Here is a 26,561-nt window from a genome sequence, read left to right as displayed (position 1 = left end):
CTCTGGAAAGACTGGCGCCAAGACATGTGTGTTTACATCAGTCCCCCAATTAACCTGTGAATTAAATCAAACTACTTAAAAGTTCAGATGGCCAGAACACCTACTGACAGAGGCATAAAGAGTGCCCCCCCCCCCCCCCCCCCGGGCTGGAACTATACTTCTGTTTAAGTGTTTCAACAGCACCCTCAACTCTCTGAGCCAGTAAAGCTGCTGCCCCAAGACCGAATACAATCTAACCTTCGCTCTAAATTGAGGTTTAGGCCCAGTGGGTGGTGGGCCGACCGTGCTAACGAAGGGATCTTTTGATTGACGAAGAGACAGAGGGAGGAGAGGTTAAAGTGATAGTTTATGCCAGGACGGAGCGGTGCCAAAGCGATCTAATGACCATGCCATCCATCTGTCTGTATGTCAGATACATGCCATGATAAATATAGTGAAAAAGCTGGCAATGAGATCACTACAATGGAACATGGAACAAACAAGCCCGGGCAGGACAGGCTATATAGGCAGGTTAACTCTGCTCCCAGCGGTCCACAGACTGCAGGCTTTTGTTCCAGCTCTTAAGTACCGGATTAGACTAATCATGATCTTCATTTTAGGCCATGATTAAATTGAAGACCATCATTAATTAATTAAATCAGGTGTTGATTCTGAGCTAGAACAAAACTCTGCGCACACGGCGGCTGGCCCTCCTGGACCAGAGTTGCCCTCTTATAGACCACACGTTTAAAAAAAAAATCTACATTTGACAGGACAAATCTGTTTTCTCTTCTTCCAGGAGAGCCCATGCCTTCTACTAAGCCTGTTGTTTTTAGTATGATTGTACTAAAGATCATAAAGATCATCAAGGACATCAACCACCCGAACCACTGCCTGTTCACCCCGCTATCATCCAGAAGGCGAGGTCAGTACAGGTGCATCAAAGCTGGGACCGAGAGACTGAAAAACAGCTTCCATCTCAAGGCCATCAGACTGTTAAACAGCCACCACTAACATTGAGTGGCTGCTGCCAACACACTGTCATTGACACTGACCCAACTCCAGCCACTTTAATAATGGGAATTGATGGGAAATTATGTAAATATATCACTAGCCACTTTAAACAATGCTACCTTATATAATGTTACTTACCCTACATTATTCATCTCATATGCATACGTATATACTGTACTCTAGATCATCGACTGCATCCTTATGTCACTAGCCACTTTAACTATGCCACTTTGTTTACTTTGTCTACATACTCATCTCATATGTATATACTGTACTCGATACCATCTACTGTATGCTGCTCTGTACCATCACTCATTCATATATCCTTATGTACATATTCCTTATCCCCTTACACTGTGTATAAGACAGTAGTTTTGGAATTGTTAGTTAGATTACTTGTTGGTTATCACTGCATTGTCGGAACTAGAAGCACAAGCATTTCGCTACACTCGCATTAACATCTGCTAACCATGTGTATGTGACAAATAAAATTTGATTTGATTTGATACTAAGTACTTCTTGCCAGGTTTACAGAATATGAGTTGATTGCCGGTATCCTCTGAATAAGATAGCATTAAACTTCATTTGAGCCCTCTCAATATAAAGCTAATGATGTTTTGTTTAAGTAGTTAAAAAAAGCTCCCATTTGCTCTTATTTGCATATTGAATTGTGATCATACACATCACCTACAAAATAGAGTACAATTATGAATATCTATCTACACAAAGTAGTAGGCACAATAGTCACCGTACATACTTGCATTGGTGTATCTCTGCGATGGAATATGCATTGTGTGTATGTATGTAAGTTCTTAAGTGTGTTTAAATGTATGCTGTGTGATTTGGTTGAATAAGAGTGTCAGTCCAAACAGGTCTACTGGTATATAATGTACATACTCTCCTTGTGGGGACCTGAGAATAAATCTGTTTGTCTCCATCTACTGTTCACTGTAGAAACTGTCCCAAAATAAGAGCAAAACAAGCTGGAATGGTCAGAGAGACTGAAAATACTGCAACTGCTGGAAGTGTCTACTTGTAATGTAAAGCGCAATGGATCACAGTTTGTGACAAGCAATCAATATTTCAATACATCTAAATGATTTACATTACTAGTACACCTAGAAACATTTCCAAAATTGAAAGAGCCCGAAGAGGCTGTTCACACAAGGAAACATACATTTGCAAAATAATTCTATGAAAAAGATTGACCATTAGACCACACAAGATATTTCAAATCACATCCACTAATAGCATCCATGTAACAGATGAGCAATTGCATTATTAAAGAAATGTTTCAACATTACTAGTTTGTAATATTTTACCTTTATTTAACTAGGCAAGTCAGTTAAGAACAAATTCTTATTTTCAAAGACGGCCTAGGAACAGTGGGTTAACTGCCTGTTCAGGGGCAGAACGACAGATTTGCACCTTGTCAGCTCGGGGATTTGAACTTGCAACCTTTCGGTTGCTAGTCCAACGCTCTAACCCTGCCGCCCCGGCAGGGACATTGGGGGTAATTGATCCGTGTCTGGCATCCACCCACCAACGTGAAGATGGAAAGCCTATTGAAAGAAGTGGCAGGCAGAGCGAGAGGTTACAGATCAATTGCATGTCATTATTTTACATGTTGCAGAGTAGATGCATCACAATTAGTATGTCTTGGCATGTATTTATTTTATTTAACCTTTATTTTAACAGGGAATCATGCTGTCTCTTTGACAGATGAGTCCTATACTGTATTTATAATTTAGAATATGTTTGGGCCTATAACCCATTATTTAAGTCCCGATGAGTAACTTACCTGTTTTTATGGACAGCCACAGCCCTAAGGTTCCCTGGGGTGAGGGATATGTATCTTGCGGCTGAGGGTGCGGGCCAGTCGGTCCACAGTGGTGCCAATGTGGCCCAGCTCTTTGCTGGAGGCAAGGCCATCAATGTTGCCGCTGTACCCCAGCACCCAGAGACATGAGCATGAATAGTGTCCCTGTGTACACCAGGAGATCCCCAAAGTCTCTGCCTTTGATATCCAGAGGGACAAAGACTCCCACCAGCAAGGCGGCGCCACCCAGCAAGTCCATCAGCACAAGTCCATTTACAGTGGGACAGGCCATCACAGAGCCCCATGGTCACACCTGAATGAGTGAGGGAATCAGAAATCTGACAAAAAAAAAAAAAAAAATACTAGGGAATATGAAAAGCTAAATATAATTTATCATCTACATGAGTGGGAAATAAAAGTGATTGGTATTAGGTAGCAAAAATGTAAACACAATGTTTGTATGGTATAAACAGGAATCCACAGGGCAAAAACTGGTTTAATCAACGTTGTTTCCACTTCATTTCAAACCAAAAAGTATATGTAATGACGTTGAATCAACCTGGAAAACTGTTTAGAATTGCAAAATGTAATCAAAGTAAGAGAATCTCGTATTTTTTCACCCAACTTTTAAAATAAATCCAACGACAGGGTGAAATTGTTGGTTGAATTCACGTTGAATTCTTGTTAGTTGACAGCTCAACCAAATGTAAATCAAAACTGTGCCCTGTGGGAAGGTACTATTTTATCATCTCAGCATATCCAAACTAATGACATTTTCACTCCAAAGCAACAAAGAAAATAGTAAGGCTAGGCAGAATATATTGTTAAACATGCTTTTGATAGTCGGTAGACTGACGTTTAGTTGCGCTTTGTCATGTTTTACACGTTTATTTTTAATTTGCCCAGTTGACACTGATGTCGACTGCGACAACTTTTAATGTCATTATTTATTAGAAAAAATAATTGTCTACCTGGCCAAGTTTTGTATTCTCCCGGAATTGTCGAATTCGAACCCATCTTTAATATTTTTGTGTGTTTTCTCAAAAACTAATTTATCCCCTCCCACAATCTCACCTGAGCTCCTCCCACATACAGTATGCCAAAAAATTGTATGAAATTATTATCATGGTAGGCTATAAAATGCAAATGCAGTAGTTGATGCAGGTTATTTGAAGACACGATGAAGTAGGTATTAGGTTTGTTTCACTATAAATATTATACATTCTCATTAGCCATCGAAGAGGAAGTCCGAAGCGTTACACCCCCTGCGCAGTAATTACGCACGTGGCTCGATTAGAAAAGCTGTCTAATTCACCCCATTTCACCTGATGGGAAGCGGATGGTTATTAACTTGCTTATTAACTTGCGGCTCGTTTGAAGAACGGGGTAACAACTAATACAAACCATTCGCTGACATTTCATGCTAAAACATCAGTTGTTTTGACCTGTATTCGTATTGCATTCTACATTGATTAGCTACATTTCGATTTCGGAACAGGTGAACTTACTAGATACCACTTATATGGCGAAATCGCATTGGGGGTATCTTAATTGTTTTACAGCTGGTGACATCACCGTCTCGACGGACTAATGACTGTTTTAACACTTCTTGACGTATGATCCACGACGGTGCTTATTATAATGTTACAATGTTGCCATATGTATTACAGATTTGCAGAACAGCACTCAATCCACATTTAAGTCATTTAAATCAATCCACGAAGGATGACTGATCGGACAAGCACGAGGAATGCAACAGGTACTTTCATTTGTCTTCGTCCTCCGAATAGGCTGTTTTGTTATTTTACAAAATGACTTCAATTAGCTTACTCAATGCACTTCCATTTAAACAGTATATTTATCAAATTACATGTTTTATTTGTCACTCATGTGTCACTACCATTGACTGTGGTCCCTAAAGGTCTATATAATGTTGTGGATGAATATGAAGTCTCATTCCCCTTTGAGGAGAACCAGGGCCGGTCTGCCTATCTGAACCAGAGTGAGCAGATTTTGGAAGGTACATTTGTGCATAATACCAGTCAGACAGATATCTTTTTGGAGGGGGTGCTGGGTAACAACCAGGCTTCTGTATTAACCATTTTACCAGTCTCTCATACAGAATATTACTAAGTTAAGCAACCCCTTATAAATGTTTTCTCCTATCATGACCATGTCAGATAAGATAGTTCAGGGCTACTCAAACCCGAGCAAAGTGATCTACAGTTTATTGATTGTCACTAATTGGATAGAAATTCCATTCACCTGGAGGGTGGAGGTGATTAAACTACCATCCCTCATGAATAGTGCCCTGCGTAATCACCTCTTGATACCTTAATCAACTAAATGAATCATGTAATTATGGTGTCATAAGTCAGGTGGTCAATAACTTCTCAGGGCCTACCCATGTATGACCAATGCCTCAAACAGTCAAATAATGAACTGCCCCCTTCCAGAGTCGGCTTCTGAAATGCCTCCGCACTACAGCCCGTTCATGCTGATCACCAACCTGCGCACCCACCTTGTGTGTCCCTGGAGAAGAATTCGTGGCTGCAGAAGCGCATCGAGGACCTGGAGGAGGAACGCAACTTCCTGCGCTGCCAGCTGGAACGCTTTGTCTCCTCCATGAGGACGCCGGAGAGCAACCGTAAAGACTGGGGGGGGTTGGTGGTGGGGAGCACTTTTCTACTGACCTCCCACTGGGCACAGATGTCAATTTAGCATCTATTCCAGGTTGGTTCAATGTAATTTCATTGAACAACGTGGAAACAACATTGATTCAACCAGTGTGTGCCCAGTGGGTCAGTACTTGACTGTACGTTCAATTGAAGCACTGTTTCTTATCTGGTCACACTTTCTATTTAGTGCACTGTTTGGAAGCATAATACAAGTGAATACACAACTATATAAGCTGATACATGGAGAGAGGTGAAATTGAGGTAGAGGGGGGAAAAAATAATTTAAAAAATTGGAACTCGTTTAAAAATCGATTATCCTCTCCCCTCTTTATTAGATGTTTATCCCGAATCCCAACACACTAGTCTGAACTACACTACTCTGAAACCTCCACCAGAGAGAGCTCCAAGCCCTCCTCCTTCACCCATGACCACCAGGTCTGGAATGCTACGGAAACACGTCCAGAGCCAACCTCACACATGTAGCAGCAGAGTACCTGGTGAGAGGGAAGCAGAATAGATTTTTGGGTGGGATGGCTTTTTAGGAGTGGGAGAGTCATACAGCTTAAGCTAGGCTTTAGTGTCAACCGTCATCTAGTGTCTTGAAGTGTACGAGGATACATTTTGTCACTGCCCCCCCCCCCAGTAAAACAGGAGGTGCGTGTGATCGAAGAAGATAAGTACTTTGAGGAAGACGGTTATATGGAGGAAGAGGAAGTGGAAGAGGATGACGATTCATCGGACGAGAAGATGTCCAAGAAAAAGGGATCCAGGAATGGTGGGGAGCCGAGAATGAAAATGAGACGGGTTTTCCGGATTACTCGGGGCAAGGAAAGACAAAGAGGTAATCAAGTCAGTTTATTTCTATGTTATTTTCTATGCCCGGTGCATTCGTCTGCTGCGTAATAATATTCAATTGCATGTTGGAAAAAATTGTTTCCTTGTTATCACACTTTTGGGGGGAAATTCCTATCAACTGCTAACTAAAATGTCTCCTCTCCTCCAGTGAAAGATCCTGACGGTGTGCTCCACCGGTACCAGAAGATCCTCCTCACCTACCAGCGCCTGAGGAGCATGTCCAAGGCCTTCCAGGTCCACCGGGTGGACCGCAACACTATGGCCTCCACATCCCCCATCGCCGAGCTGCTGCTGGTAGCCCCAGAGAAGGTGGCCGAGGTGGGCGAGTTTGAGTCTTCCAAGGAGAAGCTCCTGGACTACGCCCGTCGCTGCTACAAGGCCCTGGACGAGCCCATGCACGCGAAAGTGGCAGCCATGAAGAAGAACCACCTGCTTCTGCCCATCTCCTACAGGTTCAGAAACTAATGGAGGGTCCTTTCCTCCTATACGTTTAGACATGGAGGGAAGGTAGACTGAAAAGTTATTGACCTTCATGGGGAGTCACACTTTTTTTTTTCTTATTTCTTTTTTTTACCTCTTCTCTTGAAGTATCTTATTCATTGTGTTTGAAACATTTTCTGAAGGGCTAATTGCAGGATTACCGCATTGGGTGCACCGAGGGTAGTTTTTTGTTGTTGAGCGAGAGATATGTTTACACTTTTACACTTTTTTTTTTTTTTGAAGGAAAGAGATGGATTTTGTGTAAACGGTTGTAGTCTGTCACTGTATTAACTAAAAGCCACACACGGGATAATTTTGTGATGTAGCAACACACTGGATAATTTTGTGACATAGCCTATTACAGCAGTTACAAAGAAAAATAATGTTGGCTCCATCCTGCTGTTCATGTTAATTGGATTAAGTTTTTATAGTCTTTGATTCATGGCTCTTTCATTGTCAGGTGGCACAGCAGAATAATGATCTGCGGTGTGTTTCTGCATGATTCATGAATGGTAGAAGCACTGACCTACTGCAGACACTGTATTCCTTCCTTTGAGAGCCCTGCTAGTTTTTGTAGATGACTGCCATTCAGGGAAATATGTTCTACAAATTTGCGGAGTCCAAATTAATGGAAAATGTGAAGAATTTGAGCATACATCAAATGCTGTTTTGATGGTAAAGACCGTTAATGGACAGGCACACCGTTCTGAGCCGTGGGTTTAAAGAAACTCCACCTGTACATGTTTATTTGTTTTCATTGTTGAACCATTTGTTAATACCTGATCCACAGCTACAATATTATTTTGTTAATTTATGTATTTGACATTTTCTTTCCACATTTCGAAAGTATATTGAGGTCAGTGAAAGCGGTGTAACCCATCTGCTGTACAATAAAAAAAAACATTGTTTGCGCAAAATGCAGTTATGCGTTTTAGTAGTTGGTATCTGTCTTCCTAGATAGACATATTTCTGAAATGTAATGTCTCTCAATCTGGGCTCTGAAAAATGTTCCAGAATTCCTCTGTTCAGCACACACACTACATCAATATTATTCCATGCCGACAGGGGGCGTCCTAATTTCCTGTGTCCAGTCTTGATTCAAACAAGCTGTGTTTATTTGTAGCCTTGGTAGCAAAACTAACAAGAGAAGTCATCCAATCTAGGTCTAAAATGTCGGATTTTGATGAATTCGAGAGATTGTTGACTGAAAATAAGAAAGGTTAGTGTTGACCATTCATCCTATAGTAATGGTTAATTGTACCAGCTAGGTCTTAGAGATTATTATTATTATAGGGAGCTAGCATACCAGTAGCTCGCTGTCACTACACATTGCTGTCAGCTAGCTGCTTGCACTAGGCCTATGATTTGTTTACCAAAACAATATTAATTTATGACACATATAGACTCACATGCTGGCACGTCTGCTCGCAATGTATGACAAAAGGCACTGAATGACCCGCTAGCCATCACAGAATAGCTAGTCACATCTGCCTGATTAGTGTTTTTTTTTTTTTTTTCGGGAGCAAATTAAAAATAATTGGGACCTGTCCATGACTTTTGCTCTTAACTACACCACGCTCACCATCAGCGTGTATAAAGGGTACTATACCAGGACACATTTATGCAATGTAGAATCAGGGAATAGTGTTACAGATATGCCCGCAGATGTGCTAACTCTGCATGTTGATAGCGTGAATGGCAATTGCCTTTTAATTCTAACGTTAGCTATAACAGGAGTAGCAGCATACACTTGTGCTTATGACTTTTTTTTAAGCAGTATGCTTAAGGATTTGTCTCTCCTCCTGCAACTAAGGGATCCTGTGACTTTGTCACTGTGACTCTCCCCTGCTCGCCTCCCCTTCCTCCCTCTTTCCCCCTTCAGAGCGGGACAAGGAGAATCGGCATGGGTGGCGTACCCCGTCCCGCAGTCTCAGCCGAGAGAGGAAGAAGAGGTGCCGGGAAAGGAGGAAGAGCAGGGAAAGCCGTGGCGACAGCAAGGAACGTCGTCGACACAGGCGCAGGTGGATACTGTACAAGTATTTGAAATGAGTTGCACTTCCATTTTGTGTGAATAGCTTTCTGTGGATCACTGGTTTCAACTATTTCTTTCCCCACCTTTATGCAATAATAAACGGAATACCCTTGTTTTAACTGTTATTTCAGCATACAGAATCAAAAACAATCCCAAGAGACTGTTGTGAGGTACAGTATTACAGCAGACCGTGACGTGCATGACACTCAAAGTTGAACTGCTAATTATGAGTCAGCTGTCCATCTGTTAAATAATGTACTTGGTGGTTGTTGAGTGTTCTAATGTCAGAATGGTTCTTAATACAAACAGGGTCAAGGTAAGGGGAGACGACTTGGATCTATAATGGTCAGAGGCTTACTTTGAAATCAGGGCTTATATTATGGTAAATGTCTGATGTTTAAACCATATACAAATGGGAGCATGTAGATGCCAGGTAGATAGAGTTCTAAGAGCAATGTATTATAACTATCAATCCAAAATGTATTTTTTTGTGATATCCCATTGATTCCCATACTTTTGTGCTATCCATTAACCTCCGTCCACACGGTCTCTGCATTGCAAGGCTATATGTCCATCTCTCCTGTCCCCTCCTGTCTCTCTCCTGCAGTCGCTCTCCAGCTCTGCACAGAGAGAAGAAGAAGAAAGTGAGGAAGTACTGGGATGTCCCGGCACCAGGCTTCGAGCATATCACCCCCCTGCAGTACAAGGCTATGCAGGGTCAGTTTGTCAGTACTCACTATAATAGTGTCACATCATGGTCCGTATTATTTTTGCTCAAAAGCAAAGGCTGTTAATGCGATTTTGTATGAAAGTATTCAACTCAGTCCCTCTCACTTAATACATACACAGTTGAAGTCGGAAGTTTACATACACCTTAGCCAAATACATTTAAACTCAGTTTTTCACAATTCCTGACATTTAATCCCAGTAAAAATTCCCTCCTGTCTTAGGTCCGTTAGGATCACCACTTTATTTTAAGAATGTGAAATGTCCGAATAATAGTAGAGTGATTTATTTCAGCTTTAATTTATTTCATCACATTCCCAGTGAGTCAGAAGTTTACATACACTTAATTAGTATGTGGTAGCATTGCCTTTAAATTGTTTAACTTGGGTCAAACGTTTCGTTTGTTGAGCGGCCTTTCAGGTTATGTCGATATACGACTCGTTTTTACTGTGGATGTAGATACGTTTGTACCTGTTTCCTCCAGCATCTTCACAAGGTCCTTTGCTGTTGTTCTGGGATTGATTTGCAATCAAAGTACATTCATCTCTAAGAGACAGAATGCGTCTCTTTCCTGAGCGTTATGACGGCTGCTTAGTCCCATGGTGTTTATACTTGCCTACTATTGTTTGTACAAATGTAAGTGATTCCTTCAGACATTTGTAAATTGCTCCCAAGGATGAACCAGACTTGTGGAGGTCTACAATTTTTCTTTGAGTTTGAAGGTGGGCCTTGAAATACATCCACAGGTACACCTCCAATTGACTCAAATTATGTCAATTTGCCTATCAGAAGCTTCTAAAGCTATGACATAATTTTCTGGAATTTTCCAAGCTGTTTGAAGGCACAGTCAACTTAGTGTATGTAAACTTCTGACCCACTGGAATTATGATACAGTGAATTATAAGTGAAATAATCTGTCTGTAAACAATTGTTGGAAAAATTACTTGTGTCAAGCACACAGTAGATGTCCTAACCGACTTGCCAAAACTGTAGTTTGTTAATAACAAGGATTTAGTGGAGTGGTAGAAAACGAGTTTTAATGACTCCAACCTAAGTGCATGTAAACTTCCAACTTCAACTGTACATAAATACAGTGCATTCGGAAATTATTCAGATCCCGTTGCCTTTTTCCACATTTTGTTATGTTACAGCCATATCCTAAAAAATATTACATTTAATTTAAGAAAATCCTTATCAATCTACACAAAATAATACCCCATAATGACAAAGCGAAAACAGGTTTTTAGACATTTGCAAGTTTCCAATGATCATCCTTGAGATGTTTCTACAACTTGATTGTAGTCCACCTGTGGTAAATTTAATTGATTGGACATGATTTGGAAAGGCATACACTATGTAAGGTCCCACAGTTGACAGTGCATGTCAGAGCAAAATCCAAGCCATGAGGTCGAAGGAATTGTCCGTTGAGGTCCGAGACAGGATTGTGTCGAGGGACAGATCTGGGGAAGGGTACCAAAATATTTCTACAGCATTGAAGAACCCCAAGAACACAGTGGCCTCCATCATTCTTAAAAGGAAGAAGTTTGGAACCACCTCCGACTGGGGCGAAGTTTCACCTTCCAACAGGAAAATGGACCCTAAGCACACAGCCAAGACAATGCAGGAGTGGCTTCGTGACATGTCTCTCAACCTGAGCTTGAGAAGATCTGCAGAGAAGAATGGGCGAAACTCCCCAAATACAGGTGTTCCAAGCTTGTAGCGTCATACCCAAGAAGACTCGAGGCTGTAATCGTTGCCAAAAGTGCTTCAACAATATACCGAGTAAAGGGTCTGAATACTTATGTAAATGTAATATTTTATTAGTTATTTTTTAAATATATTTGCCACGTTACAAATTGTGGAAAAAGTGAGGGGGTCTGAGTACTTTACGAATGCACTGTATATAGTTATACATACACTGAGTGTACAAAACATTAAAAACACCTTCTTAATATTGCCCCCAAAAATGTCCTTTGGTTGGTGGACCATTCTTGATATACACGGGAAACTGTTGAGTGAAAAACCCGCCAGCGTTGCAGTTCTCGACACAAACCGGTGCGCCTGGAACGTATTGCCATGCCCCGTTCAAAGGCACTTAAATCTTGTGTCTTGCCCACTTCACCCTCTAAATGGCACATGTCTCAAGGCTTAAACTTTTCTTTAATCTGTCACCTCCCCTTCATCTACTCTTTGATGTGAATTTAACAAGTGACTTCAATAAGGGATCATAGCTTTCACCTGGATTCCCTTGGTCAGCCTATGTCATGGAAAGAACAGGTGTTGAGTATTTCTTCTCCGTTAGACTCATATCTAACTTGAGTCCATGTTCCTGTCTCAGCTGCTGGCCAGATCCCAGCCACGGCCCTGCTGCCCACCATGATAACTCCAGAGGGGCTGCCCCACGCCCCCACCTCTGTACCCGTGGTGGGCAGCCAAATGACCAGGCAGGCCAGGAGGCTCTACGTAGGCAACATACCATTTGGCATCACAGAGGTAGGTAATGGGGAAACTGCTACCCTTTCCACACTACCTTAGCAGAGCCAAGCTGAGCGGTACTGTGCTGGCTTGGTTAAGCATTCAACATAGTTGCAGTACGGTTCGGGTTGGCATGGTGGTGTGAAAAGGGTAAATAATTCACATGAAGCAGACTGATGTTTTTTTCCCACCAATCTTTACTAATGACTTGCCACTGGCTCTGAGTGAAGCCTGTGTCTCTGTATATGCTGATTACTACACATCAGCAAGTGAAGTCAATGCAACACTTGACAAAGAGCTGCAGTGTGCCCTAAAGACCACAACCAGATGTATCAATTTCAGATCCAGTTACTGATTGGATGCACTGCATATATTATTCACCAAATCTAATGTACAGTTGAAGTCGGAAGTTTACATACACCTTTGCCAAATAAATTTAAACACAGTTTTTCACAATTCCTGGCATTTAATCCTAGTAAACATTCCCTGTCTTAGGTCAGTTAGGATCACCACTTTATTTTAGGAATGTGAAATGTCAGGATAATAGTAGAGATTGATTTATTTCAGCTTTTATTTATTTTGTCACATTCTCAGTGGGTCTACACTCAATTAGTATTTGGTAGCATTGCCTTTAAATTGTTTAACTTGTGTCAAATGTTTTGGGTAGCCTTCCACAAGCTTCCCACAATAAGTTGGTTAAATTTTGGCCCATTCCTCCTGACAGAGCTGGTGTAACTGAGTCGGGTTTGTAGGCCTCCTTGCTCGCACCCGCTTTTTCAGTTCTGCCCACAGATTTTCAATACGATTGAGGTCAGGGCTTAGTGATGGCCACTCTAATACCTTGACTTTGTTGTCCTTAAGCCATTTTGCCACAACTTTGGAAGTCTGCTTGGGGTCATTGTCCATTTGGAAGACCCCTTTGCGACCAAGCTTTAACTTCCTGACTGATGTCTTGAGATGTTGCTTCAATATAGACATAATTTTCCTCATGAAGCCATCAATTTTGTGAAGTGCACCAGTCCCTCCTGCAGCAATGCACCCCCACAACATGATGCTGACACACGTGCTTCACGGTTGGGATGGTGTTCTTCGGATTGCAAGCCTCCCCCTTTTTCCTCCAAACATAACGATGGGCATCATGGCCAAACAGTTCTATTTTTGTTTCATCAGAACAGAGGACATTTCTCCAAAAAGTACAATCTTTGTTCCCATGTGCAGTTGCAAACCGTAGTTTGGATTTATTAGGGCGGTTTTGGAGCAGTGGCTTCTTCCTTGCTGAGCGGCCTTTCAGGTTATGTCGATATAGGACTCGTTTTACTGTGGATATAGATACTTTTGTACCTGTTTCCTACAGCATCTTCACAAGGTCCTTGGCTGTTGTTCTGGGATTGATTTGCACTTTTCGCACCAAAGTACATTCATCTCTAGGAGACAGAACGCGTCTCCCTCCTGAGCGGTATGACGGCTGCGGGGTCCCATGGTGTTTATACTTGCGTACTATTGTTTGTACAAATGAACGTGGTACCTTCAGGCGTTTGGAAATTGCTCCCAATGATTAACCAGACTTGTGAAGGTCTACAATTTTTTTTCTGGGGTCTTGGCTGATTTCTTTTGATTTTCCCATGATGTCAAGCAAAGAGGCACTGAGTTTGAAGGTAGGCCTTGAAATACATCCACAGGTACACCTTCAATTGACTCCAATTATGTCAATTCGCCTATCAGAAGCTTCTAAAGCCATGACATAATTTTCTGGAATTTTCCAAGCTGTTTAAAGGCACACTCAATTTAGTGCATGTAAACTTCTAACCCACTGGAATTGTGATACAGTGAAATAATCTGTCAGTAAACAATTGTTGATAAAGTACTCGTGTCATGCACATTGTAGATGATCTAACCGAATTGCCAAAACTATAGTTTGTTAACAAGAAATGTTAGAGTGGTTGAAAAACAAGTTTTAATGACTCCAACGTAAGTGTATGTAAACTGTAGCCTAACAAAAATATAAAAGCAACATGTAAAGTCTTGGTCCCATATTTCATGAGCGGAAATAAAATATACCTAACATTTTCCATATGCACAAAAAACGTATTTCTCTAAAATGTTGTGCACAAATGTGTTGACATCCCTGTTAGTCAGCATTCTCCTATGTCACAATAATCCATCCACCTGACAGGTGTGGCATATCAATAAGCTGATTAAACAGCATGATAATTACACAGGTGCACCTAAAAGGCCACTCTAAAATGTGCAGTTTTGTCATACAACACAATGCCACAGATGTCTCAAGCTTTGAGGGAGCGTGCAATTGGCATGCTGATTGCAGGAATGTCCACCAGAGCTGTTGCCAGAGAATTTAAGTTTATTTTCTCTATCATAAGCCACCTCCAACATCGTTTTTTGAGAATTTGGCAGTACCGCCAACCGGCATCACAACCGCAAACCACGCCAGCCCAAAACCTTCACATCCGGCTTCTTTACCTGCGCGTTTGTCTGAGACCAGCCACACGGAAAGCTGATGAAACTGTGGGTTTGCACAACTGAAGAATTTCTGCACTTTAAGAAACAGTCCAGGGGGAGCTCATCTTAGTACTCGTCGTCCTCACCAGGGTCTTGACCTGACTGCAGTTTGGCGTTGTAACCGACTTCAGTGGGCAAATGCTCACCTTTGATGGCCACTGGCACGATGGAGAGGTTTGCACTTCATGGATGAATCCCAGTTTCAACTGTACCAGGCAGGTGTCGTGTGGGCCAGCGGTTTGCTGATGTCAACGTTGTGAACAGAGTGCCCTATGGTGGCGGTGGGGTTATGGTATGGGCAGGCATAAGCTATGGAAATTAAACACAATTCTAACTTATGGATGGCAATTTGAATGCACAGAGATACCGTGACGAGATCCTGAGGCCCATTGTTGTGCCATTCCTCCGGCGCCATCACCTCATGTTTCAGCTTGATCATGCACAGCCCGATGTCGCAAGGATCTGTACACAATTGCTGGAAGCTGAAAATGTCCTCGTTCTTCCATGTCCTGCATACTCACCAGACATGTCACCGATTTGAGCATGTTTGGGATGACTTTTGTTTTTAAAGGTATCTGTGACATACCGATGCATGTCTGTATTCCTAGTCATGTGAAATCCATAGATTAGCGCCTAATCAATTTATTTCAATTAGCTGATGTCCTTATATGAACTGTAACTCTGTAAAGTCTTTGAAATTGTTTCATGTTGCGTTTGTTCATTGTAGCTGATCGGACATAAGGCCTAATACAGTTCAAGACTAACGCCTCAACCCTATGCGATATAGTTAAAAATAACTGTGTATTTAATCATCACTACTGTGTCATAGAAGGCTCTCGACCAGGCTGGTTCTATGTACTTCTGCCTTCCCAATTGCAAAACGTATAAGTGATCGTCCATGTTGTGTCAATAGGAAGCAATGATGGATTTCTTCAATGCCCAGATGTGCCTTGGCGGACTCACCCAGGCCCCTGGCAACCCTGTTCTAGCTGTACAGATAAACCAGGACAAGAACTTTGCCTTCCTCGAGGTGTGTGCTCAACTAAAATGTATTTAGTATAAAAATGATGGCATAAAATACATGTCGATCATGGATGGCAGTTGTTAGCTAGCTTGCATTGCCCGCTAACAGTTGCCGTGCTGAGTGCTGAAGTATCGTTGTGTTTTGCATGCTTCTACAATAGCACGTCACAATGTTGACCTTCTCTCTACCTGTGCCTCTTCCAGTTCCGCTCGGTGGACGAGACGACCCAGGCCATGGCCTTTGACGGCATCATCTTCCAGGGTCAGAGCCTGAAGATCAGACGGCCTCACGACTACCAGCCCCTGCCCGGCATGAGTGAGAGCCCCAGTGTCTATGTACCAGGTGGGTCTTTCGAAAGATTGTTGACACAGTTGAATCCTCTGATTTCAATTTTAAAAAATGTCTTAACCCTATATCTCACTGTTGCTTGGATTAGGAGTGGTTTCGACCGTGGTGCCAGACTCAGCCCACAAACTCTTCATCGGTGGCTTGCCAAATTACCTTAATGATGATCAGGTCAGTCCTTTCTAACTTATTGAAGTCCTTCTTTCTAAGTCTCTAGCATGATCAATACATTTCATAGTACTGTTTAACTTTGTCAATCATCAAGGTTGAGAATTCATTTGTTTTAGTTCAGACAATATTACTGATAGAGCAATCCTTCCCCTCATATAATTTTGTTCATTGTTCGTGTTTTCTGGTCTTCACCCCCCCCCCCCCTCCTAGGTAAAAGAGCTATTGACCTCCTTTGGCCCTCTGAAGGCCTTCAACCTGGTCAAAGACAGCGCCACGGCCCTCTCCAAGGGCTACGCCTTCTGTGAATATGTGGACGTCAATTTGAACGACCAGGTCAGTGTCAGATATTGCACCTGTATTGCTGTGTGCAATATGTTTATTGTTATAGATATGAGGTTAACATAAGGTCACAAACTCTTGGGCTGCATGTCAATAGTACAAAGTGGCTACCCTGTCTGTCTCTCTTTAATCCGCACTGATCTGATATACCTGGCCAGGTGAAAGCCAATCTCATAGTAGTCGTCTTCCATATTGCTGTCACCCATCCAGCCTTAGTAGATCAGCGCTGTTGTAGGAAAGGAGATGTGGATAGGAAATACATTTTGACTATTGTGATGCATCCCTCTGTTCTAACTATGTTTGCCGTCTCAGGCAATTGCAGGGTTGAATGGGATGCAGCTGGGGGACAAGAAGCTCCTGGTGCAGAGAGCCAGTGTTGGGGCCAAGAACGCAGCTCTGGTGAGTAGCAGAGATGATAGACTACAAGTAGAGGCACACTTTACAACTGGGTGCTGTTCAAAAGGAGCAAACGGTAGAAAACATTTCAAAATGGAAGACAGAATGAGGGAAAAAAATGTGTGAGTAAGTAAGGCACACAACGTGGGAGAACATGCCAAGAGTGTGCAAAGCTGTCATTAAGGCAAAGGGGGGCTACTTTGGTTACTACATGATTCCATATGTGTTATTTCATAGTTTTGATGTCTTCACTATTATTCTACAATGTAAAAAATTAAGAAAAACCCTTGAATGAGTAGGTGTGTCCAAACTTTTGACTGGTACTGTAAATATACACACACACATACAGTGCATTTGGAAAGTATTCAGACCCTTTGACCTTTTCCAAATTCTGTTACACCCTTATTCTAAAAATAATTTAATAAATGTTTTTCCTTCATCAATCTACACATGATACCCCATAATGACAAAAAAAAAATGGATACCTTATTATATAAGTATTCAGACCCTTTGCTATGATATTTGAAATTTAGTTCAGGTGCGTCCTGTTTCCATGGATCATCCTTGAGATGTTTCTAAAACTTGGAGTCCACCTTTGGTAAATTCAATTGGTTGGACATGATTTGGAAAGGCACATAAGCCATGAGGTCGAAGGAATTTTCCGTAGAGCTCCGAGACAGGATTGTGTCGAGGCACAGATCTGGGGAAGGGTAGCAAAAGATGTCTGCAGCATTGAAGGTCACCAAGAACACAGTGGCTTCCATCATTCTTAAAGTTTGGAACCACCAAGACTCTTCCTGGAACAGTCCGCCCGGCCAAACTGAGCAATCAGGGGAGAAGGGCGTTGGTCAGGGAGGTGACCAAGAACCTGATGGTCACTGACAAAGCTCCAGAGTTCCTCTGTGGAGATGGGAGAACCTTCCAGAAGCCCGACCATCTCTGCAGCACTCCACCAATCAGGCCTTTATAGTAGTGGCCAGACAGAAGCCACTCCTCAATAAAAGGCACATTACAGCCCACTTGGAGTTTGTCAAAGGGCACCTAAAGGACTCTCAGACCATGAGAAACAAGATTCTCTGGTATGATGAAACCAAGATTGAACTCTTTAGCCTGAATTCGAAACGTCACATCTGGAGGAAACCTGGTACCATCCCTACGGTGAAGCATGGTGGTGGCAGCATGTTGTGGGATGTTTTTCAGAGGCAGGGACTGGGAGACTAGTCAGGATAGAGGGAAAGATGAACGGAACAAAGTACAGAGAGATCCTTGATGAAAACCTGCTCCAGAGTGCTCAGGACCACAGACTGGGCGAAGGTTCACCTTCCAACAGGACAACGACCCTAAGTACACAGCCAAGATAATGCAGGCGTGGCTTAGGGACAAGTCTCTGAATGTCCTTGAGTGGCCCGGACTTGAACCCGATCGAACATCTCTGAAGAGACCTGATGGCATGGCAAGATGGAGCCAACAGACATGGCAGCTCTGCTTCTAGCTCCTAAACAACTTTCATTTTTTTAATGTATTATTTATTACATTATTAGCCCAGAAATGGTTTTGTGTTATTACATACAGCCGGAAATAACTTTTCGATATCATAGCGGCGGTAAATCTCCAGCATTATGGTCAGAAATACAACTTTCCTGAATTGGATCCTTTGTTCGTACCCCCCAGGGCAATTGAACTTATCCCAGAGGCTGCTTCAAGTCGCCGCCGGCGGAGAAGAGGTATTCAGAGTGGATTTCTAGTCCGACTCGGGAGGCGGGTACACCATCCACTGTTTCGGAGTATATTACTCGCTAATGTTCAGTGTAGGCCCTCAATGAACGACACTGGACTTCATGCAAACTGGAAACCACATATCCTGAGGCCGCATTTATTGTAGCTGGGGATTTTAACAAAGCAAATTTGAGGAAAACACTACCGAAGTTATACCAACACATTGACTGTAGTACTAGTTTAGGGAAAACACTAGATCACTGCTACTCGCTTTTTTGAGATGCCTACAAGGCCCTCCCCCCGCCCTCCCTTCGGCAAATCAGATCAGGACTCGATTTTGCTCCTCCCTTCCTATAGGCAGAAACTCAAACAGGAAGTACCCATGCTGAGGTCTATTCAATGCTGGTCTGACCAATCGGAATCCATGCTTCAAGATTGTTTTAATCACATAGACTATGTAAGAGAACTCTGTCCATATACTGTCAACAGGTTAGCAGGTGAGAATTTTTGCACTCCGTCACTTTAAATAGCCAGTACTAGTCGGGTACCACCCAGTTACTCAACCCTGCACGTTAGAGCCTGCTGCGCTATATACATAGACATGGAATCACTGGCCACTTTAAATAATGGAACACTAGTCACTTTAATAATATTTATTTACAGCTTTACTCATCTCATATGTATATACAGTATTCTATTCTACTGTATTTAGTAAATTCCACTCCGACATTTCCCATCCTAATATTTATATTATTATATTTCTTAATTCCATTATTTTACTTTTGAAATGCTTGTGTTCCTAGTGCAGTAGTATCTATTCCACTTTTACTTCTGAAATGCTTGTGTTCCTAGTGCAGTAGTATCTATTCCACTTTTACTTCTGAAATGCTTGTGTTCCTAGTGCAGTAGTGTCTATTCCACTTTTACTTTTGAAATGCTTGTGTTCCTAGTGCAGTAGTATCTATTCCACTTTTACTTTTGAAATGCTTGTGTTCCTAGTGCAGTAGTATCTATTCCACTTTTACTTCTGAAATGCTTGTGTTCCTAGTGCAGTAGTATCTATTCCACTTTTACTTCTGAAATGCTTGTGTTCCTAGTGCAGTAGTATCTATTCCACTTTTACTTCTGAAATGCTTGTGTTCCTAGTGCAGTAGTATCTATTCCACTTTTACTTTTGAAATGCTTGTGTTCCTAGTGCAGTAGTATCTATTCCACTTTTACTTCTGAAATGCTTGTGTTCCTAGTGCAGTAGTATCTATTCCACTTTTACTTCTGAAATGCTTGTGTTCCTAGTGCAGTAGTATCTATTCCACTTTTATTTTTGGATTTGTGTATTGTTGTGAATTGTTAGATACTACTGCACTAGGAACACAAGCATTTCACCCCCAATAACATCTGCTAAATATGTATAATTGATTTGAAAATAGCTGTGCAGCGACACTCCCCATCCAACCTGACAGAGCTTGAAAGTATCTGCATAGAAGAGTGGGAGAAACCTCCCCAAATACAGGTGTGCCAAGCTTGTTGCATCATACCCAAAGGTGCTTCAACAAAGTACTGAGTGAAGGATCTGAATAGTTATGTAAATGTATTTTGTAAACATTTCTAAAAACCTGTTTTTGCTTTGTCATTATGGGGTATTGTGTGTAGATTGAGGGATTCTTAAAAAAAATTCATTTTAGAATACAGCTGTAACATAACAACATTTGGAAAAAGTCAAGGGGTCTGAATAGTTTCCGAATGCACTGTATGTGTACACTACTGTTCAAAAGTTTGGGGTCATTTAGAATCTCCTAGTTTTTGAAAGAACAGCAAAAAAAAAAGAGTCCATTAAGATAACATAAAATTGATCAGAAATACAGTGTATACATTGTTAATGCTATAAATGACTATTGTAGCTTGATTTTTTATATATTTTTAAATGGAATATCTACATAGGCGTACAGAGGCCCATTATCAGCAACCATCACTCCTGTGTTCCAATGGCACGATGTGTTAGCTAATCTACGTTTATCATTTTAAAAGTCTAATTGATCATCATAAAACCCTTTTGCAATTATGTTAGCACAGCTGAAAAGAGCTGTTCTGATTAAAAGAAGCAATAAAACGGTCCTTCTTTAGACTAGTTGAGTATCTGGAGCATCAGCATTTGTGGGTTACAGACTCGATTACAGGCTCAAAATGGCTAGAAACAAAGAACTTTCTTCTGAAACGGGCTTTAATTAGAATAGAAAGAGGAGTGGGAGGCCCCGGTGCACAACTGAGCAAGAGGACAAGAACATTAGTGTGTCTAGTTTGAGAAACAGACGCCTCACAAGTCCTCAACTGGCAGCTTCATTAAATAGTACCCACAAAACACCAGTCTCAACGTCAACAGTGAAGAGGCGATTCCGGGATGCTGGCCTTCTAGGCAGAGTTGCAAAGAAAAAGCCATATCTCAGACTGGCCAATGAAAAGATTAAGATGGGCAAAAGAACACAGACACTGGACAGAGGAAGATTGGAAAAAAGTGTTATGGACAGACGAATCTAGGTTTGAGGTGTTCAGATCACAAAGAAGAACATTCGTGAGACCCAAAAAATGAAAAGATGCTGGAGGAGTGCTTGACGCCATCTGTCAAGCATGGTGGAGGCAATGTGATGGTCTGGAGGTGCTTTGGTGATGGTAAAGTGGTAGATTTGTACAGGGTAAAAGGGATCTTGTAGAAGGAAGGCTATTACTCCATTTTTCAATGCCATACTATGTGGACAGCGCACAACTGCAGCAAATTTCCTCCTACAACAGGACAATGACCCAAAGCACAGCTCCAAACTATGCAATAACTCTTTAGGGAAGAAGCAGTCAGCTGGTATTCTGTCTATGATGGAGTGGCCAGCACAGTAACCGGATCTCAACCCTATTGAGCTGTTGTGGGAGCAGCTTGACCGTATGGTATGTAAAGAAGTGCCCAGCAAGCCAATCCAACTTGTGGGAGGCGCTTCAGGAAGCATGGGGTGAAATCTCTTCAGATTACCTCAACAAATGGACAACTAGAATTCCAAAGGTCTGCAAGGCTGTAGTTGCTGCAAATGGAGGATTATTTAGACTATTTGATTATTTGACACAATTAAAAATCATTATTTATATTGCCAATGTCTTGACTATATTTCCTATTAATTTAGCAATGTATTTCATGTATTTTTGTCATGGAAAACTAGGACATTTCTAAGTGACCCCAAACTTTTGAACGGTAGTGTACATACATCTCTGTATATACAGAGACCACTGCAAAATTATCAGTTTCTCTGGTTTTACTATTTTGTGTATGTGTTTGGGTAAAATTTAATTTGTTTTATTCTATAAACTACTGACATTTCTCCCAAGTTCCAAATAAAAATATTGTCATTTAGAGCATTTATTTGCAGAAAATGACAACTGGTCAAAATAACAAAAAAGTGTTGTCAGACCTCAAATAATGCAAAGAAAATAAGTCCATATTCATTTTTTAACAACACAATACTAATGTTTTATCTTAAGAGTTCAGAAATCAATATTTGGTGGAATAACCCTGATTTTCATTCACAGCTTTCATGCGTCTTGGCACGCTCTCCACCAGTCTTTCACATTGATGTTGGGTGACTTTATGCCACTCCTGGCGCAAAAGTTCAAGCAGCTCGACTTTGTTTGAATGGCTTGTGACCATCGCCGAATGACTGACCTGGAACATCAAGCTTTGTTTCATAACTTAATCAGGACAATCCAGAGCTGACTACGGATTGACTAAGCATATACACAACTGCAAAGAGGACACATTATTATTAAAAAATTCTTATGTTTTTTACACCCTAAACATTCTAAAAGGTTTTCTACAAGTGCTCATGTTCTTTCAACCTTCCCAATCACCAACACCTCTCCCCACCCTTCCCCCATCAGACGGGTATGAACCAGACCCCGGTGACCCTCCAGGTGCCAGGCCTGATGCCCACCTCCATGGCTTCGCTGGGTGGCCTACCCACTGAGGTCCTCTGCCTGATGAACATGGTGGCTGTGGAGGAGCTGCTGGATGACGAGGAGTACGAGGAGATCGTGGAGGATGTCCGGGATGAGTGCGGCAAGTACGGCCAGGTGAAGAGCATTGAAATCCCCCGGCCAGTGGATGGCCTGGAGGTCCCAGGCACTGGGAAGGTGAGATGAGCAAGGGGAGGGGTAAAGGAGTACCTGGATGTTAAGATGGGAGGGGATGAGGGCTCATGATGCATGGGGGTGTTTGTTGCAGTCATTTGAGGAGAGTTTGTGTGGTGTGCGTTCTGAAATTGTACATTTTTTAAGTGAATCCGTTCAGTTCAGGTTAAATGATTGAATTCCCTGGCCTACCGAGTGGCGCAGTGGTCTAAGGCACTGCATCGCAGTGTTGCGGTGTCACTACAGCCTTAGGTTCGATCCCAGGCTGTGTCATTACCGGCCTTGACCCGGAGTCCCATAGGGCAGCGCACAATTGGCCCAGCATCATCTGGGTTAGGGGAGGGTTTGGCCGGGGGGGCTTTACTTGGCTCATCATGCTCTAGCGATTCCTCGTGGCGGGCGCCGGGGCGCCTGCAGGCTGACTTCGGTCGTCAGTTAAACGGTGTTTCCTCTGACACATTAGTGCAGCTGGCTTCCGGGTTAAGCGAGCGGGTGTTAAGAAGCGCTGTTCGGCGGGTCATGTTTCAGAGGACCCGACCTTCGCCTCTCCCGAGCCCATTGGGGAGTTGCAGCGATGAGACAAGATTGTAATCACGAAATTGGGGAGAAAAAGGGTGTAAAAAATGTAAATTTGCCCTTTCAAACAAGCATTTCAAAACATATCACTTTTGCCTAGGCTTAAGATAATAGTTTCCAATGCAATAAGCCCTTTGTGTGTGTGTGTTAACATTTATCATAGTTGATTGCTGTAGAATTACATGGTTCTATACTGAATGGCTATTCACCTACTCTCCTATCCTTTTCTTTCCCTCTCTCAGATCTTTGTGGAGTTCATGACGCTGTTTGACTCCCAGAAGGCCATGCAGGCGCTAACAGGCAGGAAGTTTGCCAACAGGGTGGTGGTGACCAAGTACTGTGACCCAGACGCTTACCACCGCCGAGACTTCTGGTAGACCTGAGAACCAGACAGAGGGAGAGAAGCAGAGTTTTATGTAATGATATGAATATTTATGAGCATCACAACACTCCCAACTTGCATTTTTTTTTAAAGAGGAGACAAAGTTTGAATTTAGCTACTAGAGAGGCAGACTGGAAGACTTGTTACAAAGATTATTCCTATATTGTATTATAAGAATGGGAGGTACATTTTGTACAGCAAACTGGGTCTGGCCAGTGGATAATATGTATTTATATGGAGTATTTATTTATTAATTTATCACTTTGATATAATGAGTATAAGAGGCCTATTGAAGTTCATTTAAGGCCACTTATCAGCAGAATTGGTCAAATTCTGACTTTTCTCCTATGAATCAAGTTCAATCACGATTTTAACCATTTTGTTTTATCCATACTCGAGCCAGGAATTTTTTTATGTTCTAGGCCCCCCCCCCATTTTCAGAACATCAACACCACTTATTGTAAATTCAGCACTGACTTAAGTCTGAGGGGACCTTCAAGTATTGTGTCTTTGTGTACATTTAACTTAGCATCAACCGCCCTCTTTTGATAACAAAACGCCTGAAAATGATGCAATGTGACTTTCTCAGTGGGCAACCTCCATTCCACAGAAAACAATGAGACCTCCAAAATGGCAACTGCATTGATATGGAGACCTTACAGGCCAGTATATTAACAGGAAGTACCTGCTGACCCAGGCCAGATCCAGAGCCTGTAATAGAAGCCTCTCGATCACGCTGATGCTATGACACAGCGGTGATGATGAAATGCAGTTTTATTAACCCTATCTCATAGGGTTGTATGTGTTAAGTCTTTAACTGTATTTTAGGCCTTACTGTATGTCCAATCAGCTACATTAGATTGGATGCACTGCATATATTATTCACCCAATCAGAGGTACTGTAACTGGATACATTTGGGTCGTGTTCATTAGGGCATACCATAGCAAAATGTTTTGCGACTGAAAAAATAAATATGTATTTCTTATTGTACAAGTTCAGATCCCTCCCTGTTTCAGTCAGTTTTCTTCAGTTTGGTGCCTAATGAACACAACCCTGAACTCTCCCCCTCCACAGCTTCCTCTCTCGTTCTCTCTCTCGCTCTCTCTCCTCAGACAAACTGCTGTACAGCCGAGAGAGAGTTATCACTGCCCTGCCTCAACCCTTGGTTGGTCTTGTAAAACAACATTGACACAATGTTATTTATTTCACTGTAAAATCATATCTGCTGTTTTTTTTGTAGTACGTTTTGCCTCGAAGTGATATCTTTAGGACCAAAAAACGATGTGGATATGCACGTGTGAGGCTTTCTGGAGGATGACATGAATTCAGGTTCGTGACAGGCAATAAAATAGAAAAGTCAAGATAATTTGCAGGCGTGGGTGGGCTCTATTAAAACGATGTGAAGAGTTCAATTACATGGCCCTTTCTTCCACTTATACTCCTCTTTCTTATTCAATTGTTTTCGATTTTCTCTTTACAACAAAGATCACACTTGGAAGAACCTGTCTGCTATTATTTTCCTTTCTATTCCCATCCCCAAGACTTTCCGTTGTTTCGAATTTCATAACGCTCTTTTATTTTGACAGGTTTATGTTCCAAATGCTGTAGTTTCCTGAGGATCTTTTAGATGATTTGCATTACCAAAGCTTCTCCACGTCTGAGATTGTTTGTTGTTTTCCGAAACAGGTTGAATGATTATGTAAGAGAATGGCTTTGACTCTGTCCATATACTGTCAACAGGTTAGCAGGTGAGAATTTTTGCACTCCGTCACTTCCCTCTACATTGTAAGGTTGTTTACAGAAGGTCTTGACTGATCTCATTAAAACATATTTAATGTACTCTGATGTCTGTCTGATCTGTTTATTGTCTACAGGGTATTGAATCAGAATTTGAGTATGCTTGTGGCTCGTCCTTGGTATTTTATGGAGCCAACTATCTGAGATCTCCTCCAAGGCGGAATATTTTTGATGGTGGATGGAAAAGGGATCAAAAGGTGTAATGGAACATTTCTATTACGTGTTCCCAAATGGGTTGAATCGGTCAGTCTTTAATTTCACAGTGCCTCGCAGTAGGGTTGGGGAAAAAAAGACAACGCCAGGCCAAAGTTCTATTCAGTGAGTTTTGAGAACTACACTGAACAAAAAATATAAAATCAACATGTAAAGGGTTGGTCCCATGTTTCATGAGTTGAAATAAAAGACCCCAGAAATGTTTCCTATGCACAAAAAGGGGCACCTTGTGCTGGGGACAATAAAAGGCCACTCTAAAATGTGCAGTTTTGTCACGCAACACAATGCCATAGCTGTCTCAAGTTTTGAGGGAGCGATCAATTGACATGCTGACTGCAGGAATGTCCACCAGAGCTGTTGCCAGAGAATTGAATGATTTTCTCAACCATAAGCCGCCTCAAGTCATTTTAGAGAATTTGGCAGTATGTCCAACCGGCCTCACAACCGCAGAACACGTGTATGTCGTTGTGTGGGCGAGCGGTTTGCTGATGTCAACATTGTGAACAGTGCCCCATGGTGGCGCTATGGGCATGTATAAGCTACAGACAACAAACACGATTACATTTTATCGATGGCCATTTGAATGCACAGAGATACCGTGACAAGATCCTGAGGCCCATTGTCGTGCCAGTTATTCCCCGCCATCACCTCAGGTTTCAGCATGAAAGTGCACGCCCCCATGTCGCAAGGCTCTGTACACAATCCCTGTAAGCTGAAAATGTCCCAATTCTTCCATGGCCTGCATACTCACCAGACATGTCACCCATTGAGCATGTTTAAGATGATATGGATCGACATGTTTGACAGCTTATTCCAGTTCCTGCCAATATCCAGCAAGTTCACAGGCCACAATCAACAGTCTGAT

At 42.0% G+C, this 26,561-nt stretch overlaps 2 protein-coding genes across 2 annotated transcripts; both read left to right on the top strand.

The window, feature by feature from the left end:
• Positions 1 to 4,083: 4,083 nt before the first annotated feature.
• Positions 4,084 to 7,746, top strand: ccdc106b (coiled-coil domain containing 106b). Its single transcript, XM_029665481.2, is given in 8 exon segments — positions 4,084 to 4,198; positions 4,483 to 4,571; positions 4,734 to 4,832; positions 5,269 to 5,331; positions 5,334 to 5,459; positions 5,826 to 5,987; positions 6,134 to 6,331; positions 6,494 to 7,746. Coding segments are annotated over 7 exon segments (999 nt in total). The 5' UTR covers positions 4,084 to 4,198; positions 4,483 to 4,537; the 3' UTR covers positions 6,811 to 7,746.
• A 149-nt stretch (positions 7,747 to 7,895) lies between these two features.
• On the top strand, positions 7,896 to 25,525 carry LOC115131662 (splicing factor U2AF 65 kDa subunit-like). Its single transcript, XM_029663542.2, has 12 exons — positions 7,896 to 8,044; positions 8,708 to 8,846; positions 8,989 to 9,027; positions 9,465 to 9,574; positions 11,922 to 12,076; positions 15,489 to 15,605; positions 15,803 to 15,941; positions 16,036 to 16,115; positions 16,326 to 16,448; positions 16,767 to 16,853; positions 22,479 to 22,730; positions 23,546 to 25,525. Exons 1-12 carry the CDS (start codon positions 7,996 to 7,998, stop codon positions 23,678 to 23,680), a joined length of 1,425 nt encoding a protein of 474 aa, XP_029519402.1. The 5' UTR covers positions 7,896 to 7,995; the 3' UTR covers positions 23,681 to 25,525.
• Positions 25,526 to 26,561: the final 1,036 nt, after the last annotated feature.

The sequence above is a fragment of the Oncorhynchus nerka genome, linkage group LG7 (genome assembly GCF_034236695.1).
Source record: "Oncorhynchus nerka isolate Pitt River linkage group LG7, Oner_Uvic_2.0, whole genome shotgun sequence".
Taxonomy (NCBI): domain Eukaryota; kingdom Metazoa; phylum Chordata; class Actinopteri; order Salmoniformes; family Salmonidae; genus Oncorhynchus; species Oncorhynchus nerka.
The sequence above is the reverse complement of the archived record's forward strand: the minus strand, read 5'-3'. Positions and strand labels throughout refer to the sequence as shown.